Source organism: Ptychodera flava, chromosome 8, assembly GCF_041260155.1.
Source record: "Ptychodera flava strain L36383 chromosome 8, AS_Pfla_20210202, whole genome shotgun sequence".
In the NCBI taxonomy this organism is placed as follows: Eukaryota; Metazoa; Hemichordata; class Enteropneusta; family Ptychoderidae; genus Ptychodera; species Ptychodera flava.
The window spans coordinates 27956080-27976814 of NC_091935.1; the positions used below are offsets into that span (position 1 = coordinate 27956080).

Here is a 20735-nt window from a genome sequence, read left to right on the forward strand (position 1 = left end):
CGGCTCTCTTGTTCCACGTTTATAGACATATTGATTGCCCTTGTTTTCATTCAAGTTACTTCCTGGTGTAACGCAGACTATACCTCCACAGAAGCCTGGTCTTCGTCGCTTAATGCCGATATCAAGGGAAAATTAGCATGACTATGAACCTATTAGTATTGCTAACAGGTCGCTTTGAAATGATTATAGGAATATGAAATGTTACTCTCTTCACCGACTCTCTTACCCGTAGCCCTGCGTGGCATGGCTGTGTGTAATTTAACCGGCAATAATACAACACACATACACACACCACAGCGCTGCCACGCAAAGCTACCCTACCCAGCTATTCAAAACCGGCCTTTGCTTTCATGTCCTTTTGCAGTTCTAATATCGAAAGTGGGTAAGTAAGACTCATAATATTCAACATTAGTCCACAGTGGAAAAATCTATGATTTGTCTTGAAATAGTAGGTCCACGGAGGCCGAGGGAGGATCTTCTACCTTCCATGGTAGGCACAACATGTTACACGACTTGCTCAGTGTCGTCTTGCGGCGCGAGTCAGCAGGCGTTGTATCCTGCGGTACACCACTTTCTTCCTGGTTGTTTAGGATCATTGTAATGCAGTTCACAGTATTGCAAGCACTGATTTCAAGCTAGTGTTTTCAGTAAGACGTTTCCAAGGGATTGTCGCCTCTGCTCCATGCTTGCAAAGACAAGCTTTACTGCTTGAGATATTCGGGTGAGTATTTTCGCAATGCGCTATAATCATGCTACAGTACAGCTAATGTGATTATGTTTCGATTATCAACCACCGTATGATTGATAATAATGTTGATATTTTTGTGTAATACAGCCGCGTTCGTGTATGTCTTCATGCTTTGCTGTTGCCAGACTCGTACAAATTATAGCGACTACAACATTTGTTTGAGAAAGCCATGTTTGTGACGGTTGCATACGGCTTTTGGATTGTAAAAGTTAATGAGGCTATGTGAACAGAAGCAGGCAGCCATGTGTGCGCGCGTGCTTGCTTGTTGATTTGGTCACGCGTTGAGTCATCATAATTGCGCCCTGAAAATACGGACAACGCCCACACCCGGAAGAGGAAATTACAGCATTTTGAGACGTAATAGCTGAAAAGCACGCCCTAACTGTAACGAAATTCGATAACGTTCGATAGTTTTGGGGAGACATTTTGAAAACATTCGAATTTTCACAACTTTCGAAACGTTCTCCCTGGTTTGCACCTGCAGGCAGTCGAAAATGCAATTCTGCCGTAGATGTAAAACTAAGAACTATTTGGCGGACATTCTACATGTAATTTGCTAAAACAGAAGGAATTGTGGTAGTTTTTCCCTAAGCACTATAACTATTATTGTAACTAATACTAGTACAAGCACTAGTAGGGGCACCAGTACCGGTGATTACGCTACTGAATTAAGGCAGTACGCGTTTCCGAAATTGAAAGATGTCAACTTTTGTTCAAACCTTTCGTATGGCAACTTTAAAACTCTCCCTTTCGAAATCAAGAATTAAAAAATCAGTAGTCATCGTGCAGAAGTTGATACTTCAAAATTAACCAATGTTAACGGACTCTTGAAATTAAAAAAATGCCCGCCATCCCAGTGTTAACTCTATGGGAAAATTAAAATGTTCGATTTTTTAAAAGCCAGTGGAAACTTTACTTGGTTACCTCATTAGGTTCAAAATGAACCCCCACGAGTGATAGACGAAAATAGTACCGTAAAAGTTTAGGTGTCCGAATGTCTGTCCCCCAGGTGCATTATACATTTATGCTTGCAACAGGAAAGCTGCCGTTGTGCTGCCATCGACCGTCCAAACTGTATTGATGGCCACAGACCCTTTCGATCCATCGTGATCGGCACGGTGGCGTAATAAATCGAAAGTTTAACACGAGTGATTGGGAGAACATCGACACGACATCATGCCAGTTTCAACATTAACACAGTCAATTTCTTGCGAACGGGAATGCTCTTCTACGCTTGTCCACGAAAATATCTTGTTTATCTAGAAACGCCATTGAGTTATACTTTAACTACTTACCCGCCAGACCGGCTTTGGGCAATTACGAAGAACGACGGTCAAACTGACATTGGCCTTTTAGACAGCAGTGTTAAATTTAATTGAACACACAGATTATCACAAGAATAATAATAAAACCTTACTTTAAATTATAGCACAAATATTTATTAATATTTACGTCGAACACTTTCTAGTTTGTCTGATCACAAGTACACTTTGTTAATACTGTTCCAAACAACTGCGGCATTTCCTAGTTTAGTTCTGATAGAAGCGCCTTGTAACCCATAAGCATGGCGTCCACAGACAAATCTGTCCCAACCTTTCCTTTTAGTACGCAAAGTACTCTTCTATCATCGGCAACAATGGATCTAACATGCGTTGTAGACGTTAAATTGCATACTACGCCTTCTTTCGAGTTATGATTAATTTTCAGTAGAACGAGCTGTATGTGTATACCGCTGTAAGGTCAATGTCGAACAGTACATGGCCTTTATTAGTACAGTGAGCGTGGCTTTCGTATGTAACAGTCACTGGCCAAACGACTTGACGAAATATCACAAATTTTTCCTCAACCCTGACGAACCCTTGACCAAAATGGCGTGAGAAGTGTACCGCCAGGCAGTCATGTTTAATACTGAACTCTCTCCTTGCTGCACACTCCTGTTCCATTCTGTAAAGTCCTTGTTTCCAAAGCCTTCATTTCCGGGTGGAAAAGTGCTCTGGGACACCATTATTGTCTGAGAGGTGTTGATAAGCTCGACAGTATTTTTGTGTGGTACACATTTTCCTGTCGATAGTTAGTATTACCGACTCTTCCAAACAAGGCAGATACCGTCTGTTCAATTCACCACACGGAAACGGCACTACGACTGGCCAAACGACTTGACGAAATATCACAAATTTTTCCTCAACCCTGACGAACCCTTGACCAAAATGGCGTGAGAAGTGTACCGCCAGGCAGTCATGTTTAATACTGAACTCTCTCCTTGCTGCACACTCCTGTTCCATTCTGTAAAGTCCTTGTTTCCAAAGCCTTCATTTCCGGGTGGAAAAGTGCACTAGCCTTGTCCTCAGTTTGACCCTCGACCGAGTTTACCCTATCCATTGAAAGCACTGATGGCATTTTATACAACACTTACACTTTATAAACTGCTTTTGATAGTTGGAGGACAGAAACATCGAACACCGGTATAAGCTTATATTTTTTCAAAGTTTGGCATCGCTGCAAATCTAAACAACATTGGCTTGAGGGAGATTTGTGTGACACGACAAATGCCATTTTTAACTTCACTCTGTTGAAACAGTCGATATTAACAGGATATTGTCGCGTGTTGAATGAATGTCTTCACTTCAGCTTCCATTATGCGCTACTTAGGGGACTTTGCGGTTCCGTGGTTGCGGTTTGTGCTGGTCAACTCTTAATTTCCCTCTCCTTACCACGTTAAATTTATACACGTAGAAGTTTTCGAAGCTGCGGGTTTTGGGTTTGTGAATTGTTTTGCAGCCGAGCTGGTGTGGGTATGTCTCTTCACTCGGTCAAATGTCACGAGGTGAAAAGAAAACAGGCTCATTAAACTCTCAGGCTCATTTTGCTGCACTTCGTGGATTGCTGTGTTACCAATAAACTCTGTTGGCATGTTTGGAAGTAATATATCTTTAAATACAGGAACTTTACAGGTTTGATTCAGTTCTCTTTTTAACGAGAAGAAGTTAAATTTTGCGAAAAGAAGGTAGGCTCTATGATGAAACGATCATTTAAGGAAGACGTATACAAATAGTAGATTTGTTTCAAATTTGAAACTAATTTGGGATAATTGGATCTTCATATTTTTCAAATTTCTAAAAATTGTTAGGTGCCCTATAGCTGAATGTCGCAATATTACAAATTACTTATCAAACGAGTGAGTAACTTAAAATGAAAAGCAGATGAGCTTACATGTGCAGATTAAATCGCTATTACTTCACCATCCAATTATCCCAAATTAGTAACTGCGCAGTCATGCATCAGCGACCGATGAGAAACTCATAACACGCATTTGGGCAACCCTCGCTCAGCTAGGAGTGTCCACCCTTTAATGTAAACAAATAAGATGAATTGAAACATGTATTGACTTTTCCGGGTATCTACGGTCACGCATACACACATATAGGCCTACATACCAACTTGTATACATTAATACTCACATGTATTCTCATCCAACAAGAACATCCTCAGATAGTCCAGGTGAAAGTGTGAACTTGTTTGGTGTCATACACCTCGATTTACCTCTCGAAGTGACTCGGATGCTATGGGAACGAGCGCCCTCACAACCTGACATGCACTATTTTTAAGAGCGCGGCCTATTCCGGATCTAGTTACTTTACAAAGTCCACATTTAAACAAAACACGTAGTCCACAAATTGTCGTTTGCACCTTCAATGTTTTATGATATTTTCTGCAGGAGAAATAACGCAACACTGTATTTGGTGCTCTCAGGACAAATAAAAAACTATTTGAGTTTCCGAGTTATCAATTTTTGTGTGTTTTTTATGGCACACTGAAATAAAGAATAAACAATAAAAATGTGCACGAACGACCTTTCCTATTTCTTGAGGACTTATGTGCTGAGACCGCCATTAGCTCTGATAGAGCCACTTCCTTCTTTCTGCCATACAACAATAATTGTATAAGTGATGGTCCTGGCTTTTTTGCCCTCCAACATTAATACTGTTAACTGTAACTTTTGATGTATTTGCCAGTATTTTCACTCGGTTTATAGAATGCAATTTCTTGATTCTTACGTCCGAAATCATGTCAAAATATGTAGTCTCTATAACTTGTCAATGTTGCCTGTGTGCATGTAGTGTCCAAGGTATAGATAGGTATGTCATTGAACGATAAGGCGTAGGAAAAATTGCGCGTTTCCGTATCTCAGCTTATCAACTGATCATGATATCTGTATGAGTACGAAATGCGCACTCTCTCTCTCTCTCTCTCTCTCTCTCTCTCTCTCTCTCTCTCTCTCTCTCTCTCTCTCTCTCTCTCTCTCTCTTTCTTTTTCTGGGACTGCCACGGATAAGTGGTTACTGCGAAATCAATCGAGAAAATTCAATAAAGCATTCGTATGATTATATGTAATATTTTAGTGTAATATTTATTGAAAGAAACTGGCATGACGGTTTTTGATAACAGTATGTAATTGTTTGAGTCTGTTTACCTCGGTACGGACACTACTACAGTGACAGTGTTTGCGATAAAGTTAATTCAGAACCAAATTTGATCGAAGGCCAAATGCTATCGGTAGCAATTTTCTCACAGTCGCAGGTGTTAGCTGTGATCTTGGTTACAGGGGACTGTAAATTTGATTGAAAGTTGACCCAATAAATCTTGAACTGCTACTTTAGAGTCAAAGGATTGCCCTTCGGCCTGTTATCTGATGTGTCATACTAGTAAAACTAATGGCTAGTGTTCGTATTCTCATTTTATTTTTTTATTTTGAAATACTAACAAGTTGCAAGTTTGATTGCATCAGGCTTTCTCTTCGTAACCGATTTTTTTTTCTAGTTTTCGTTGATATTTGAACGTCCTGCACTTTGTTACTTACCGTTGATTTCATTTCTTTGTGTCTAGACACGATGTTCTGTCGCCGCCACGCGGTTCTTATTTTGGTGTGGTGCCTGCACACTGCACATACATCTGCAGCCTTCGATGCATCGTGTCATAAAGACCTGACAGGCGGTATGTCGTCAGCAGGGGGACAGGTAAAGAATAATTAAGTATGCATGCATATAATGCATGCATATGTGATAATCAATCAACGTATGTATGTATGTATGTATGTATGTATGTATGTATGTATGTATGTATGTATGTATGTATGTATACAGGCACATCTATCGCCTATGCAGTTCTTGTTGGAACAAACATGGATTGAATTTGAAAATAATGCATTCACAAAGAAGAGTTTTATGATTTGGCATTCAGCTCCCTCAGCGAAACTGTGTATCGTATCATTGTCTCTTTCTACTAAGGAGGTATTTTAGGTCGCACCATGGTGAATTTCGTGTCGTTAGTTCAAAGCAATTGTCGGTTTCATATGCTCCGAATAACAACAAAAAATGTCACAGAGATTAGAGTCAACTACAAGAAAGTGTTCGTGAAATACTGTCTTACTGTCATATGAAACTGGAAGTGATAGATGTATCTAAATTATTAAGTGTTTCAGATAAAAACAACATCAAATAAAATCGTTTGTCATTTCAAATTACATTGCGAGTTTCTTTCACCGCTCCTGCCTTCTCCCCATTAAGAGTACTTACTAATTATTTAAAACTTCCATTTTTGAATTTGGAATTTTGAATTTGGCTCCTCATTCGCTCAATACGCATAAGCTTACTGTAGTGCATTGGGCGAATGTGGAACCTGCCTTCAAGTTCTCTCAAGGTGGATGACCTCGTCGACGTGTATACACCAGATGCCAAAAGCACAGAGCCTTTCACAGTTGCTTCTGCGGGGTCCCAAAAACCTAGTGGATGATTGTTAGAATTTAGCCAGCCCGCTGCAAGCCTTTCGGTAATCGCCCTCGATCGTGCGCGTCATGATATAGAGTTTCAAATCTGGAGAAAAGTTCTTGTGAAATCTAATAAAATAGCCACAGGCCTGTGTCACATGCATATGTACATACCATACATACATACATACATACATACATACATACATACATACATACATACATACATACATACATACATACATACATACATACATACATCATACATACACACTTACATACATATACATACATACATATATACATACATACATACATACATACATACATACATATATATATATATATATATATATATATATATATATATATATATATATATATATATATATATATATATATGTATATTTATTGCTTGTGTATTTGATTAGTGCTTATAGGTATTTGCTCTATTTATGTCACACAGGAATCTTCTCTGATCGATATTCACTCCTACTCACTTATTCCCCACGAACAGTTGAAGTACCCAGAAACAGCCAACGAGAGTGAATATATATGCACTTTCCATTTAATAAATAGTTTGTAGTCGATATTGTTAAATTAATTGTATGTACCTTAGAGGTTGAGAAACTTCATTGCTTGTGTATTTGATTAGTGCTTATAGGTATTTGCTCTATTTATGTCACACAGGAATCCTCTCTGATCGATATTCACTCCTACTCACTTATTCCCCACGAACAGTTGATGTACCCAGAAACAGCCAACGAAAGTGAATATATGTTATTTCCAGCAGATGATTGTAAGTTTCATTTTCCTTCTAAAACATGTCGGTCAACGTTTTTATAAAGCGTTTGTTGCAACTATGGGCATGTTTGTTTGATACCTTAATCCACCAACAATAGTTTAAACTGTCTTTCTATTTGTCTGTGGTTAATCATACAAGAAGGCATGATGTGACATAACCATTGTTTTGTATTCATATTCGTTTTCGAATATTATTTTTTCGAATATAGAAGAATTGGAAATGTAAATAGGAAACCAAGCAACCAGTTATATACAGTAGAAAGCAAAATTTACACTCATCGTTCCATTGCAATTTTAGCCCTTTGTGTTTATTTGCAATAGTAACGTGAACACAATAGTCAGGAAGTGGTAAAGTAACGTATTAACCCTTGTTCCTATTGACAGGCAAACTGGATGTATATCTCTGGTCGAAAGCCGTTTTCACGTTTTATTTCATTGATCCGCACGATCTCCGAATGAACTGTAAAGCACGTGGGAGCAGCATTTTTGGAAATGCGGAGCGCCAGACATCATTCTCCTCCACCGAAGAAGATATCCTAGTGCAGACTTCTATCATACGACCTGGCACTCCAAGAGGTAAGTCGTCGCTACGTTTGTCTCTTACTCCGTCAAATTTCGGGGTAGCCATGAAATCAAGAGTGTGATTCCGAGGATTATTGTTTAAGGGTATACTGTCACCTGTTCCAATTTTGCCACAGTTACCATGGAAAGAGAAAATCTAATCAATCACAGATTTTAGCGGGAGGCCGCTTTTTTAAAAACAGCGCCCTCACATGGTTTTTTTTGAATACCAAGGAACGCCCCTTTGACCATATATGCGCATATTTAGATTACAGGTGACTGTATACCTTTAACTTTTGGATGATATATTGAGATTATCAGCTTATATGACCATTGTTACTGTTCAAAGTAATTGTGTCATCATACTGGATATATTTGCTTTATTTTGTTTTTTTCCTTTTCAATTGAAACGGTGCACTCAGGTATGTAAAACTACATTGATTACATAAATGTATACGCTATATGATAATTTATCATGAATAATTACGTGAAGGGTAACTTTATTGGGTTTGTAAGGGAACAGAATGAGCTCGCTTTAATCATTGTACTGCTAAAAATATGAGTCAATTTTCATCAGGAAAATTGGAAAAGTCAATCAAATGAGCAATCAGTTTTAAAAGATTATTGCACATTTACACATTTCTAACGATACACCATTCACGATTTATGAATATTCACTCTGATTTATAATAAAACCGTTTGTCGTACCCTAACAATACCCATTACCCTTATTTTTTAATACTGTATTATGTCGCGCATTACGAATTAGAAATAAATTGCTAATATACTCACGGCCTGCATTTCAACATTTAGACTATGGAGACCTGGTCCCTGTGCCAAGCGAACACCAGCTTCCCACCTCATGGAGACAAAAGGGTGGAGGAATATTTCGTATGACTTTTCCACACTTTATAGGGGTGCCTCAAATCCGAATCAAGTGCGAAACGTCATACGTACATTACGAAGTCTCCACTGACATGTACGCTCCTGTCGTTACTATGTTTCCTAAAGGTAAGCAAATGTTTCAACAGGTTGAGGATGAGACATACGTGCGTGGTACTTCGTGCTGCTATTTGAACTTTACGCAATTGTAACGCTCAAGAAGAAATAAAGTTAACTTTGTTGAGAGCTTATCAGTCTTTACAAGTACGCCTATTCTTCCTATTGTGGTAGTTCAACCTCATATTTTTTTGTCTGTCCTGTAGACTTTCATTTCGTATGACCGAATCTTGCCCTGTGGATCAATATTTCCTTCATACACTGACTTTACCCTTCTGTCACTGGGCGTCACATCCTCATTGTCCGCTATGTATAGAATATGCAGCTGTATACACAGGAAACACCATCATCAGCCTCTTTGCGATGGCATATTGTCCACGTTTCACCACCGTTTCGCCTTTAAACTGTCATACTGTCAATTGTTATTTGTATTGTTGATGGGCATGGCAGCTAACTGCTGTATACATTTGTTAGAATACTGTGCAATGATATAGATATATTTGAAATAGAGTTAGCTCTGTAGATGAAAGCTACTTATTCTAGAGTTCGTATATCCTTGTGCTATCTGAATTTATCATGTAACGAACTGATCTATCACACAGCTAAACCGAAGACAAAGAAAACTACAACAACAAACATGAAGACAAAAAGCACACAGACGATTTGTTACAAAGTCCACGGTTACGTCTTTTACTGTGTAACTCTTTCTTTTTACGGTTTTTTTTGTTTTTTTTTTTTTCTACGAAAGGTTGCCCTCCAGGTAAATTTGGCGGGAAATGTGAGAACGACTGTAACTGTCAAAATGGCGCCACATGCCATAGTTTCAACGGCGATTGCCTTTGCGCCAAGGGTTGGCGCGGACCAAACTGTATCACGTGTAAGTGTATCTATCTATACGATCATCACAATTCAATTCTGGTATTCATCTGAGATTCGAGGGTAGTTCGCCAGCTTCACTATGTTTAATATTCTAACTTCTACTGAATTTTGAAAGCGAAAGCTGTTCATCAGCACTATCTGGAAACAAATGACCTGATAAAACTTCAAGCAGTCGAAAAATAAAGGACCATCGATGTCAAAAGTTGCAGGGCAGCAACATATGTTGTTCTGCATTTTCTCCTCCCTATTTTCTGACCATATTCCTCAACAGATTGAACGATCAATCCCTTATAACTTTTGGTTTTTTATGTTGTTGTATTTTTAGTGAACCCGATAATCGAAATAGACCAGAGTCCAATCCCTGCTTTCGCGAACGACACGTTGACTCTTTCTTGTAAAGTCTATGGTGTTACTGTCGTGTACATTGGATGGTATAAAGGGAGCACCCTTCTTACAGAAAAGGCTGTTGCTTCACCTAGTCAGTTTGAAGGGTGAGTTATGCTAATATGTTTTCGGTTTACCGTTACGGTATCGGTAAGTTAGGCGTATGCTTTGACATGAATTACGCCGTCGCCCAATTCATCTTGAAGTAGAACTTTCTATAAAGCAAAACAACACCCTCCTCCTGGCTGCGTATAGTACTCTCAGAGTCTGCTCACTGCGATCCATAGCCCTGCCAATCCATTGATTTTGTTGTATTTGGGAGGCAGGGATAGGGATCGCAGACAGGGTGTGTGATTTGTAAATATATGCTCACTAAAGATAGGGGCATTTCAATTTTTTGCGAGGGAAACTACGTCTAAATTACATTTTAATGAGATTATCTTCTCACAAGGAGTATTTGTCGATATCATATCCATGCCATACTTCTCTTTCCGAGCATTCCCTTCGCTGGTATTACATGTACTCTCAAAATTATTTAGAACGCTTCAACTGAGAAAAATGGTTTCCTTTCAACCAAAGTTGCGCCATGAGATTTTCTACCCCATCCACTCCAATCCCACCGCCACGTGGGTGCAGTAATAGATTACTGCAACAGTTATTCCATTTTGTTCACCGTTTACAAAACACTTTCTCATCCTTTTGCATACTTCATTGGTATGAATGGAAGGTACTGAGTTCTATGCATCAAGCCTGTCAATTTTGCCGATGCTGTAATGTGAATCATTTAGATTGGCATCTACTCTGAACTCTTTTTTGAGCGGACACTATCGTGAGGATATTTTTTGAACATACCCAAGAACTAAAAGAGACATGGGTCTAATAGTGATGCTTCAACGACCAGAAATAATTCACAGACTATTGTTTTTGCGTCATGTTTCAAAGGTACGAAAGAAGCTGATCAAATAGGCCTACAGACTATCTTCTCTCAAACGTACATAAATTCGGTTTGTGCCACTCCTAAAATTGTTAGAAGAGTGATGTAAATGAGATGATGCACTTTGATCTGTCCTTAAGAAACAATTGTACCGCGTTTTTACATCCCTTCCACAGGGCATCCTTGATATATAAGGAAGATGGCGTTTCTACGGACGGAAGCGGTATCTACAGGTGTACGGTACGCGATGACCTGGGCGTCTTTCGTTCAAGTCGTAAAACCGTCAGCATTGCAGGTAGATACAACCTGTCGTTTGTGTGTGGTGGTGTTGTTGTGAAAAACGTAAACTGATTTCTCTATTGAGAATTCCCAGTGGATTTTACATGTAATTGACCAGAAGAAGAAGAACAGTAACGTGGCTCCGAAAAAAGAGGAGGTCGGCCGGGACAAATGTTTGTGTATCGCATGTTCGCCATGACCAAAAGGTCACGAAATGATAAATTCGCATTTTACTTTTGAGAGCGTGGAAAAGGTTTGGGGTCAGAAGATTTCTAGTAAGCACACAATATTGTCTTTAGCCCGACAAGTCAAAATATCTCAAGAACAGTTTATCGGATCTAAATCAAATCCAGGTCATATAGATGCTGTTTGAGAATGGCAAGAGCTTATGGTGAGCGTAGCTTGTATATTTTATGCTCGTTTGCATAATTAATGATTTTAGAAAAAAAAGTCATACATTGAGAACAGCTGCACAGAATTAGATGAGGTTTGCTACAAATGTTGATTACACAAGGATTTGTTCGTATGAATGACATAAAGAGGTGACATGAAAGTTAATTGCTAATTTGCATATTTGATGAATTTCCTAATTAAGGATACATATCTAAATTGACTAGATCAAAATTGACGAAACTTGGTATGTATACTGAAGATACTATGATTTAACATTAATGAAAGTGACTAGCATTTTTACTTCAGTCAATTCCTAATTTTCATATTTAATAAACTTTCCTAAGTAGGGAAATCTATCTAAATTAATTAGATCAAAATTGACGAAACTTGGTATGTATTGAAGACAGTATGATTTTACATTATTGAAAGTCATTGAGCATTTTACTTAGCGAATTCCTAATTTAAATTAATGAAAATTGTTTAGCATTTTTCCATCAGCATATTTAACTAACTTTCCCAATTAGTGATATAAGACTGGAAAGTTTGTGAAAAGGTTTATGAAACTTTCTATGTACATTGGTGAGATAATTATTTCGCATTTGTGAAATATATTTTGCATTTTTATTTCAGCTAATTTATAATTTGCATATCTAATGGGCTTTCAGAGTTCGGCATATAATTAAAGGACATGACCAAAGGAAATTTTGAAAGTCATTGAGCATTATTACTTTCATAATAATTTGCATATCTAATGGGCTTTCAGAGTTCGGCATATAGTTGAACGACTTGACCACACTTGCCATATAAAGTGGTGGTACAATGACAGCAGTCAAAGACATTGAGTATTTTTATTTCAGCTAATTACCTATCGGTATTTATATACTTAATGACCTTTGGAATCAGTCTGTGGTGAATATTGTCCATGTTGTTGATCTTAACACTTTCAATGAAACATGTGGCAAAAGTTTAAATTTATAGACAACTGCAACATATCTACTGAAACACGTGAGCATTATCAGTCATATTTGGTTGCTCTTAGAAACTAAAGGACCAAGAGCTCGGTCCCCTATTGTGAGGTGGTCAAATAAGTGCCTGGTAGTTTCGATTGACTAATAAGTCCGAGTTGAGGCTTTGAAAAATGTGTATGAAAATAAAGGGGGGGGAGATGACTTGTGACTTGTGAATGGAAGTTTATAATCGGCACACCATGGCCAATATTGATATAGTCTTGTGTACTGTAATCCATAATCTTGAGCAAGTGCATGTAATATCGAACAAGCGGCAGTGACAAAGGCGTAAAATGTATCAGAAAAAAGTCGCCCCAAACAGTTTGGTGACAAAGATGTATGTTACCTGTAATGCAATGTTACCTGTAATGCAAGCTTTGAACCATGGATTTTCATTATCTCAACAGAAAGGCAGAAAATCGTCGCTTCACCTCAGAACCAGGTCGCCCAATCGGGCAGCGACGTCGTCCTGACGTGTATCACCAGAAACCGAGTCGGTAGCGTGGCGTGGTTTAAGAAGGGCAAACGTCTGTGGTTCGCGGGCAATGTCAGTGACTCTGTCGACGTTCCCGTTTACATAAGCGACCGATACGCCGTTGACATGGATGCCGATGGCGATAAATTCAATTTGAACATTTCGAGCGTGCAGATCGAAGACGAAGGCACGTATTACTGTGAACTCGGTCCGACTCAGCATCAAGACAAGGTTCGCAGTTATTCCGCCGAAGTAAGGGTACTAGGTGAGGTTATTTTCCTGTTCGTATTCATGGAAAATTGTTGTGTTTGCATTTTTGTGTTATTAGGAATGACAAGTAGCCAACACAATATCAGTTATATATCTCCGTTCAGGGGCTACCTCAGTTTGCATATTTGATGTAATAGGTATGTGACAGGTGAGTGGTATAGGAGAAAATAGCACATGCGCATCAGAATTAAGAGATGTTGCCGGTTGAACCATCAGTTTATGAGCTGATCTAACAGCCTTCTTAACCTATTATTTGAGAGAACAAATATCTTACAATGTTCGAAAGTCAATAGCTTTAAGTAAGCTGAAACTTTTGATATATTTTCAATTGTGTGTGACTGTGTTCTGATTGTAAAATACAGTTTTCTACTCCCAAAATCACGTTGAAATAAATTTTTCATTTGACTTCTCAACACAGCCGATATATGTCACAGTTAGTATTGAAGACCGAATTTGAGTCAGGGCTAGAATTCTTTTGACAATAATTACATTGCATATTTTACACAAAGAGTCGTATTGCATGGCAGATACTTTTCGTTTCAATGTACGTAATAGAAAAGAAGAAATTTTAAATTTTAAGAAATGAAATAAAATCGAAATTAACAGCTATTACGGCAACTAATATATGTGTTCATTTGAGCTTATTGGCAAAAAGTTGTTGATTTCAATTATATTGATAGAATTTAGACGTGAACGTCTTATTTTCTGTAACACGTTTATTTTAGCCGTGGTGGTGCAGAAAACAAAATTTGTTTCATTAAGAACAGGGTCGCCTATAGGGCCTGAGAGTATATTACGTGTGCTCATGTTGTTTCTTTAGTTTCCAATATTTTATAAATGTCTTCTACCCCAGAAATAAGAAATCCCTTGCACTCACTGCAACGAAACGAAACTGCTTTGATGAACGAAAATGATTGGATACCGTTTATTTTCTCCCTGAATCAGAGCCACCCAGAGAAGTTCGCATCGACGGAGCCGGCGGCTTCCATAATCGGACCATAAAAGAACTGGTGCCTATGAGTGTGAAGTGCGAAACACTCGACGCCAATCCCCCAGCGTCTATCCTGTGGTATCTGGATGGCGAGCAAATCCGAGAGAATGTGAGAAGCGAGATTGAAGCAAGTCCCAGGCGAGGACTGTTCCACACCAAAAGCCGAATCACAATCACACCTACCTATCACAATGAAGGGTCAAACTTGACTTGTCAAGCGAGAAGTGACGCTGTGGCGCACATCAGTGATGCAAACATTCAGCTAAATAACATATTGCGTGAGTATCTGGCATATGGAACCTTGAGGTTTTAGATAGGAAATCTTCTCTTAATCTTAATCTTCTATTAATTATAAGACTTACGAAATTCGTGTTGTTATTTATAGCAAAAACAAGTAAATTCGGGGTTCGTTTTGTCATAACATATTGTACGATATGATATGATATGATATGATATGATATGATATGATATGATATGATATGATATGATATGATATGATATGATATGATATGATATGATATGATATGATATGATATGACGTAATGTCGTCTGAGTATTATGTGATGGAGAATGAGTTGACATAAATACACATGACATGACAGGAAAGGATAGTATAGAATAGGATAATTATAGTCGGGCATACCTTTGTATGAACTACAGGTAACCATACATACAACCTCGCATGTATACACATAGTATATGCATACACAACTTACATATGCACGCTTACACAGTATATGTATGACATACAGTGTATGTATGACGCATGTGCACTTTTATATTAGAGGCTTACTTTGCTAAGTCATATTGCTCGTCGTTATTGCATTGTAAAAAAAATTGAGTCACTTTGAGCCTTGATCACAGGTCTAGATAATGTGCAGAGAAAGAACAATTTCGGATGTTATTCTTTTCTCGACAGATGCGCCTGTTATCTCAATGGTTATGCGGCCAGAGAAGGCCATAGAGGGTGAAGACATTACCATAGATTGTAACGTCGATGCAAATCCTATGCAATACAAGGTCGAGTGGAAAGGAGTGGAGAGGATACCTCACGAAGCCAATTACGTTAAAAAGCAAATTACTTTTCAAAATGTGAAAATTCAATTCGACGACACTAAGGTCACATGTTTGGCGTATAACGAATTGGGAGTTCGAGAAAACTATGTTGCTTTAAGAGTGCGCCCAGGTAAGGTTAACTCTGTTTAAGCTATTATATACGATATAGTTAGCCCATATGATATGATATGATATGATATGATATGATATGATATGATATATATATATATATATATATATATATATATATATATATATATATATATATATATATATATACGTATATAGAGAGAGACACAGAGAGGTTTTATAGGGTATATATAATATATTGTATGAATTTATCATTTATGTTATATATGTATATATATATATATATATATATATATATATATATATATATATATATATATATATGAATTTATGTTATACATAGACAGATTCTATTATACTTTCCTGAGTGCAAACTCAATATAATGTACTTTCTTCAACCTTCAATTTCCAGACGATAGAAGTCGGTTACTGACGATCACTCTGTCAACGCTGTTTGCTGTTTTAGCATTGGTTATTATTCTCTCCCCCTTGACGTACAGATATAGGAGAGAAATTCGAATCATGAAGCATCGCTTGTGCTGGTCATGCACATCAATAGACGATGGTATGTTGACTGTTCCTGTATATATTAAGTATGCTTTAACCAAAACTCTGAACGTTTCCAACGTTTTCTTCGTCTACTATACTGTATGTCTACATTAAAATCGATTTGTAGAATCAGATAGCTAGAATAGACACGGTTGGAACTAATCTCGGAGAATTGGATCTTTTAATTTTTCAAATTTTATCAAAAGAGTTAGGTGCCCTATAGCTGAAAGTGGTAATATTACAAATTACTCATAAAAGCAAGTGTATTTCAAGAACTGATAAGCAGATGAGCTTACATTTGCAGAATAAACCAACATTAATACACTATCCAATTATCCCTTATTAGTTCCAGTCGTGTTAGATAGATAGATAGATTGATAGATGGATAGATAGATAGCCAGGTAGATAGTACCAATTTCATAGACTTGAATGGAGAAATGCTTGCAAAAACCACCATGAGGTAGTCATTTTCTTGAAATTCGGTATGCTGCTTTATAGGAGAAACTAAATTTAAAAATATGACATCACTGGACCACGCCACGACATATAATAGTGAGATAATCAGCTTAACAAAACCTGCGAAAAATGCTATCTCGGCAGCTGTTCTTACGGTTTTTGATAGAAAGTATCGTTTCGCAAATTTATGGCCTTGTCAGCATCCCTTGTGTCTGTGCAACGATGTGAAAGGTATCGGTAGGACTATGATTTCGATATCTACACTGACAGGAAATAAGAAATTTTCCATCCAAATCGGTTGTCTACTTTTTATAAAAAGCTGGAATTTATTATACATATGCTGTTCGACGAATCTTAAAAAAGCTATGGGGCACCTCACACTTTTGAGAAATTTGAACAATATGAAGATCCTATTGTCGCAATTACTTCCAATCGTGCTAACGGGAACATCAGATTTTCTCATCATATTTTTATCTTCCCACTGTTACTTAAAACATTTACGATCATAAAGAAAACGACAGCAATTTGTATTGGAGAGTTCTCTATCCTGAAGCCTTGTCGATCTTTCAGGAAGTGTGTAGTTTGACATACCACATCAGACTGGACTCTCTTAGCATTGAAAATACCGATACCTTTAAGGCCGTAGAAACACTATTGGAAGCAAATATAACACCCAAAAGCAAAAAACATGCAAAGCAAGACAGAACAAAGCACAAAGCCAAACGAAACATGAAAAGCTTCGAAACGTTAGCAAGTGACAAGCGATACGTGTGACCATAGTCACGATATATTTTGTTGGGATATATTTGCAGAGGATTGGCGATACGATGCCTTTGTCTGCTATTACAGTGGCGACAATGTCGACTCGTCACCTGAGGAAACCCTTGTCATCAAGCAGATGTTACCCAAACTAGAAAAACAGAACAAATATAAACTGTGTATTCATAGCAGGGACTTCCCTCCTGGAGCTGGTATGTATCATTGCCTGCCAACGCTGATAGTAAGGCAAGCATACAATGTTGACAACGATAGTATTGTAATGTGTGACTACGACACATAACACCACGCTATGCTTACTTTGCAGCAAACGAATAAAATACAACCCAACAAGGTTATCTGGCCATAGTAATCGCATATTGTTAATGTGTATCAATGCCTGTAACACAACTTAGATCAAGGGCCGGGTATAAACGACATAATTCTATAAGATGGCCAACAGTTTTTCTTTGTCTGGGTGACCTGGGACAGTTAGACGCTCAACATTGAACATTTGTGCTTCCTTTCCAAAGTCGTATCCCATACAAGCAAGCATTCAGTACCCAATTTGTTGTCAATATCATGATGATTTTTGGCATCTATATTGGCTAGTTATGAAAAGAAGAATATAAGCTTCACTTTGCCAGACTTTTGCTTAGGTATATCGTTTTAAACAAATCGAGAATGATACCGTCATTAGCATGGCATGTGTCCTATTTGGAAACATGGGCTGCAGGGTGAAAAGTGAATATTGTTAACAACATCCATCATTTTCATTTGTCTATTCCAGCGATCATGGACAACATCTTAAATGCTATTCAGAACAGCAGTCGGACAATCCTTGTGCTGAGTCAATCGTTCGTGCAGAGTGAATGGTGTCGCTTTGAATACGAGAAAGCACAGGCGGAAATGCTGAGAATCGGCACCAAGATCATACCCATCATGTTCGAAGACATTACTCGACTGGACGACATTGATCCATCACTGAAGAGTCTGTTGAACGTGGTGACCTACCTGAAATGGCCCGGCGAAGCTGGAAGCAACGAAGAGAAGGATAAATTCTGGCAGAGCTTGATCGAGACAATGCCAAAGAAGGTTAAACGTGGCGAAGCAAACGACGACATCATTGAACTTGACATCGACGTCTGAAATGTGACACACTACATAATTGTGTAGTGGTTTCAGGAATTTACTGCGATATTCTCGTCTGCCATGACAACATAATATTGTTGAAAATGTTTAAACCGAACCCTGACCTTGTATTCGATTAGCATCGAAAAATAAGCTTGACTACAGAAATTTACGGATAGAACTATTTCCATTGTTCCGTAGAATCATTCAAAGAATCCGCAAAAAATGTTAGTGTTGTGGGTCGATGAATAAAAGTAACTCGCAGTTCAGAAATGTCAGTGCAAATGCACATTTTGGCAGTCTTTCAGTTTAGCTAGAACTGGCTCCCCATTAAAAGAAAAATATTAGGTGATGGTGGGGGCTTGTACATTTCAGTTGTTGACAAAGCTTCCTACATCAGACAAGAGATTTTTATGATAAATAAATTCGTGATGTGATTTTTGGCGTGAGTTACTCGTTGTTATCTAAATAAATCATTTTTCTTTAGGTTGTCCATTGACTAAACATAACAGATTTCTCTTTGCTAAATCATTCCAGGCCAAATTACTGTAACTTTTGACAATATTTAATACCTGCAGAATGTTGTATACCCAATATGTTACTTGTTTCAGTGCTGTGTTATATGTGTCAAATATATCAGCTCTTACTAATAATTGCATGTCAATCCCGATCTGAAATTAATCGTCAACAATGACAGTTCACATTTCATACACCAGCTGATACACGCATGCTGCCTTGACAAGTAAAGTGAATGCCGGACAATATCAATATGCCGGAGTGCATCGAGAAACTGAAGAACTACGATGTGAACAACTACGACGATTGAGATCGTGTGATCGCTGTGATGGAATTTCATTGTGCATGGAGGCAGTTGTCATCATAATTGCTATTCTTTTATTTACATTATATTAATGCTCTTGAGACACGTGTGATATCCAACACAAAGTCGTGACAAAAGTAGAATATTTTTTTATTCACCAGTTAACATTTGTTCGAGTGAGTGCACTCTGTCGTGTGACACAATATTATTTTTCTTGAGCTGATATTTTATATTTCAAGAAGCTCCGTCTGTCATTTAAATTTGTATTGCTAGCAATAAAGTAACATTTTGTTTGATAAATATCGTATACTGGTTCCGTCGTCTGGTTTTTCTCGGCAGCACTTTACTGGCTGTTGGCCATCGCGTTCATCCCATCATCCGACATCTACGCAACAGCCTATCACGACAGTTTGCAGAATTTTATTACTTCAATTCATTCAATTCACTCTTTTTTGATAAGTATACTCATACGTAGAGTATGTCTATAAATATCGCTGCATGCGCCCCTCACTTCCCTTTTGCACATGTAAACACTTACCTTTGCCACCCAAACTCGCTATCGAGATTGTTAATGCCAAGTAAACAAAGCAGGCTTTCGCTGATATACACACTGTCCCGTCATGAGACTCCTGGGTCTAATACTATACTTGGGTACACAGCTAAAGACTGACACACTTGTGGCAGGATTTGACTGTGACAGGTCCATCACATGTGTGCAGCATATGACATGGCAGGTATACTGCATGTTTGTCTCATCAGACCTGCAGTACACCTGGCAGCGCAGGTATGCAGCATGTCTGATGAGACAAACATGCAGCATACCTGCTCTGCCAGGTATGCTGCATGTCTGATGAAACAAACATGCAGCATACCTGGCAGAGCAGGTATGCTGCATGTCTGATGAGACAAACATGCAGCATACCTGCTCTGCCAGGTATGCTGCATGTCTGATGAGACAAACATGCAGCATACCTGCTTGGTCATATATGGTGAACTTTTGTTTCATCATTGCAGCATACTTGATTGTGTTTTTTACAGTGGTAAACCCAAGAAAAAAATTGGCGTATCTTTTTAGTGTCTCATATTATAAATGACATGAATGTTTTCTAAATAAATAATAAATAGATATCACGGCTTTATGTGTGCATGTGTGTTTGATTTGTTTGAAAATAACACAAACAAAGTATACCATTTTTACGCCTACATTTTTAATTGAACATCCACAATCATTAACAATAAAATGCAAAAGAGTATATGAAACAGACTATATTTAGCAGAGTTATGTCTGAGAATTGTAATCCAAAGAACTGTTGTTCAATTCATCGTCTTCTTCGTATACTTTTGCACTGTGTCATTTTGTAGGACTACTTGCGGATCAAGTTTCCAACA

The 20735-nt window shown here is 38.0% G+C and overlaps 2 protein-coding genes across 2 annotated transcripts in view; one reads left to right on the forward strand and one right to left on the reverse strand.

The window, feature by feature from the left end:
* Positions 1-4280, reverse strand: part of LOC139138940 (uncharacterized) — a 37659-nt gene extending 33379 nt beyond the window's left edge. The window contains exon 1 of the mRNA XM_070707565.1: positions 4207-4280. Within this exon, the coding sequence (XP_070563666.1) occupies positions 4207-4218 (12 nt within the window). The 5' untranslated portion in view covers positions 4219-4280. The remainder of the gene's footprint in view (positions 1-4206) is intronic.
* On the forward strand, positions 570-19653 carry LOC139138942 (uncharacterized). Its single transcript, XM_070707567.1, has 14 exons — positions 570-721; positions 5633-5763; positions 7203-7311; positions 7701-7892; positions 8691-8888; positions 9625-9753; positions 10081-10246; positions 11250-11368; positions 13160-13492; positions 14443-14766; positions 15408-15674; positions 16047-16199; positions 17452-17610; positions 18186-19653. The coding sequence occupies exons 2-14, from the start codon at positions 5638-5640 to the stop codon at positions 18542-18544; spliced, it is 2634 nt and encodes an 877-aa protein (XP_070563668.1). The 5' UTR covers positions 570-721; positions 5633-5637; the 3' UTR covers positions 18545-19653.
* Positions 19654-20735: the final 1082 nt, after the last annotated feature.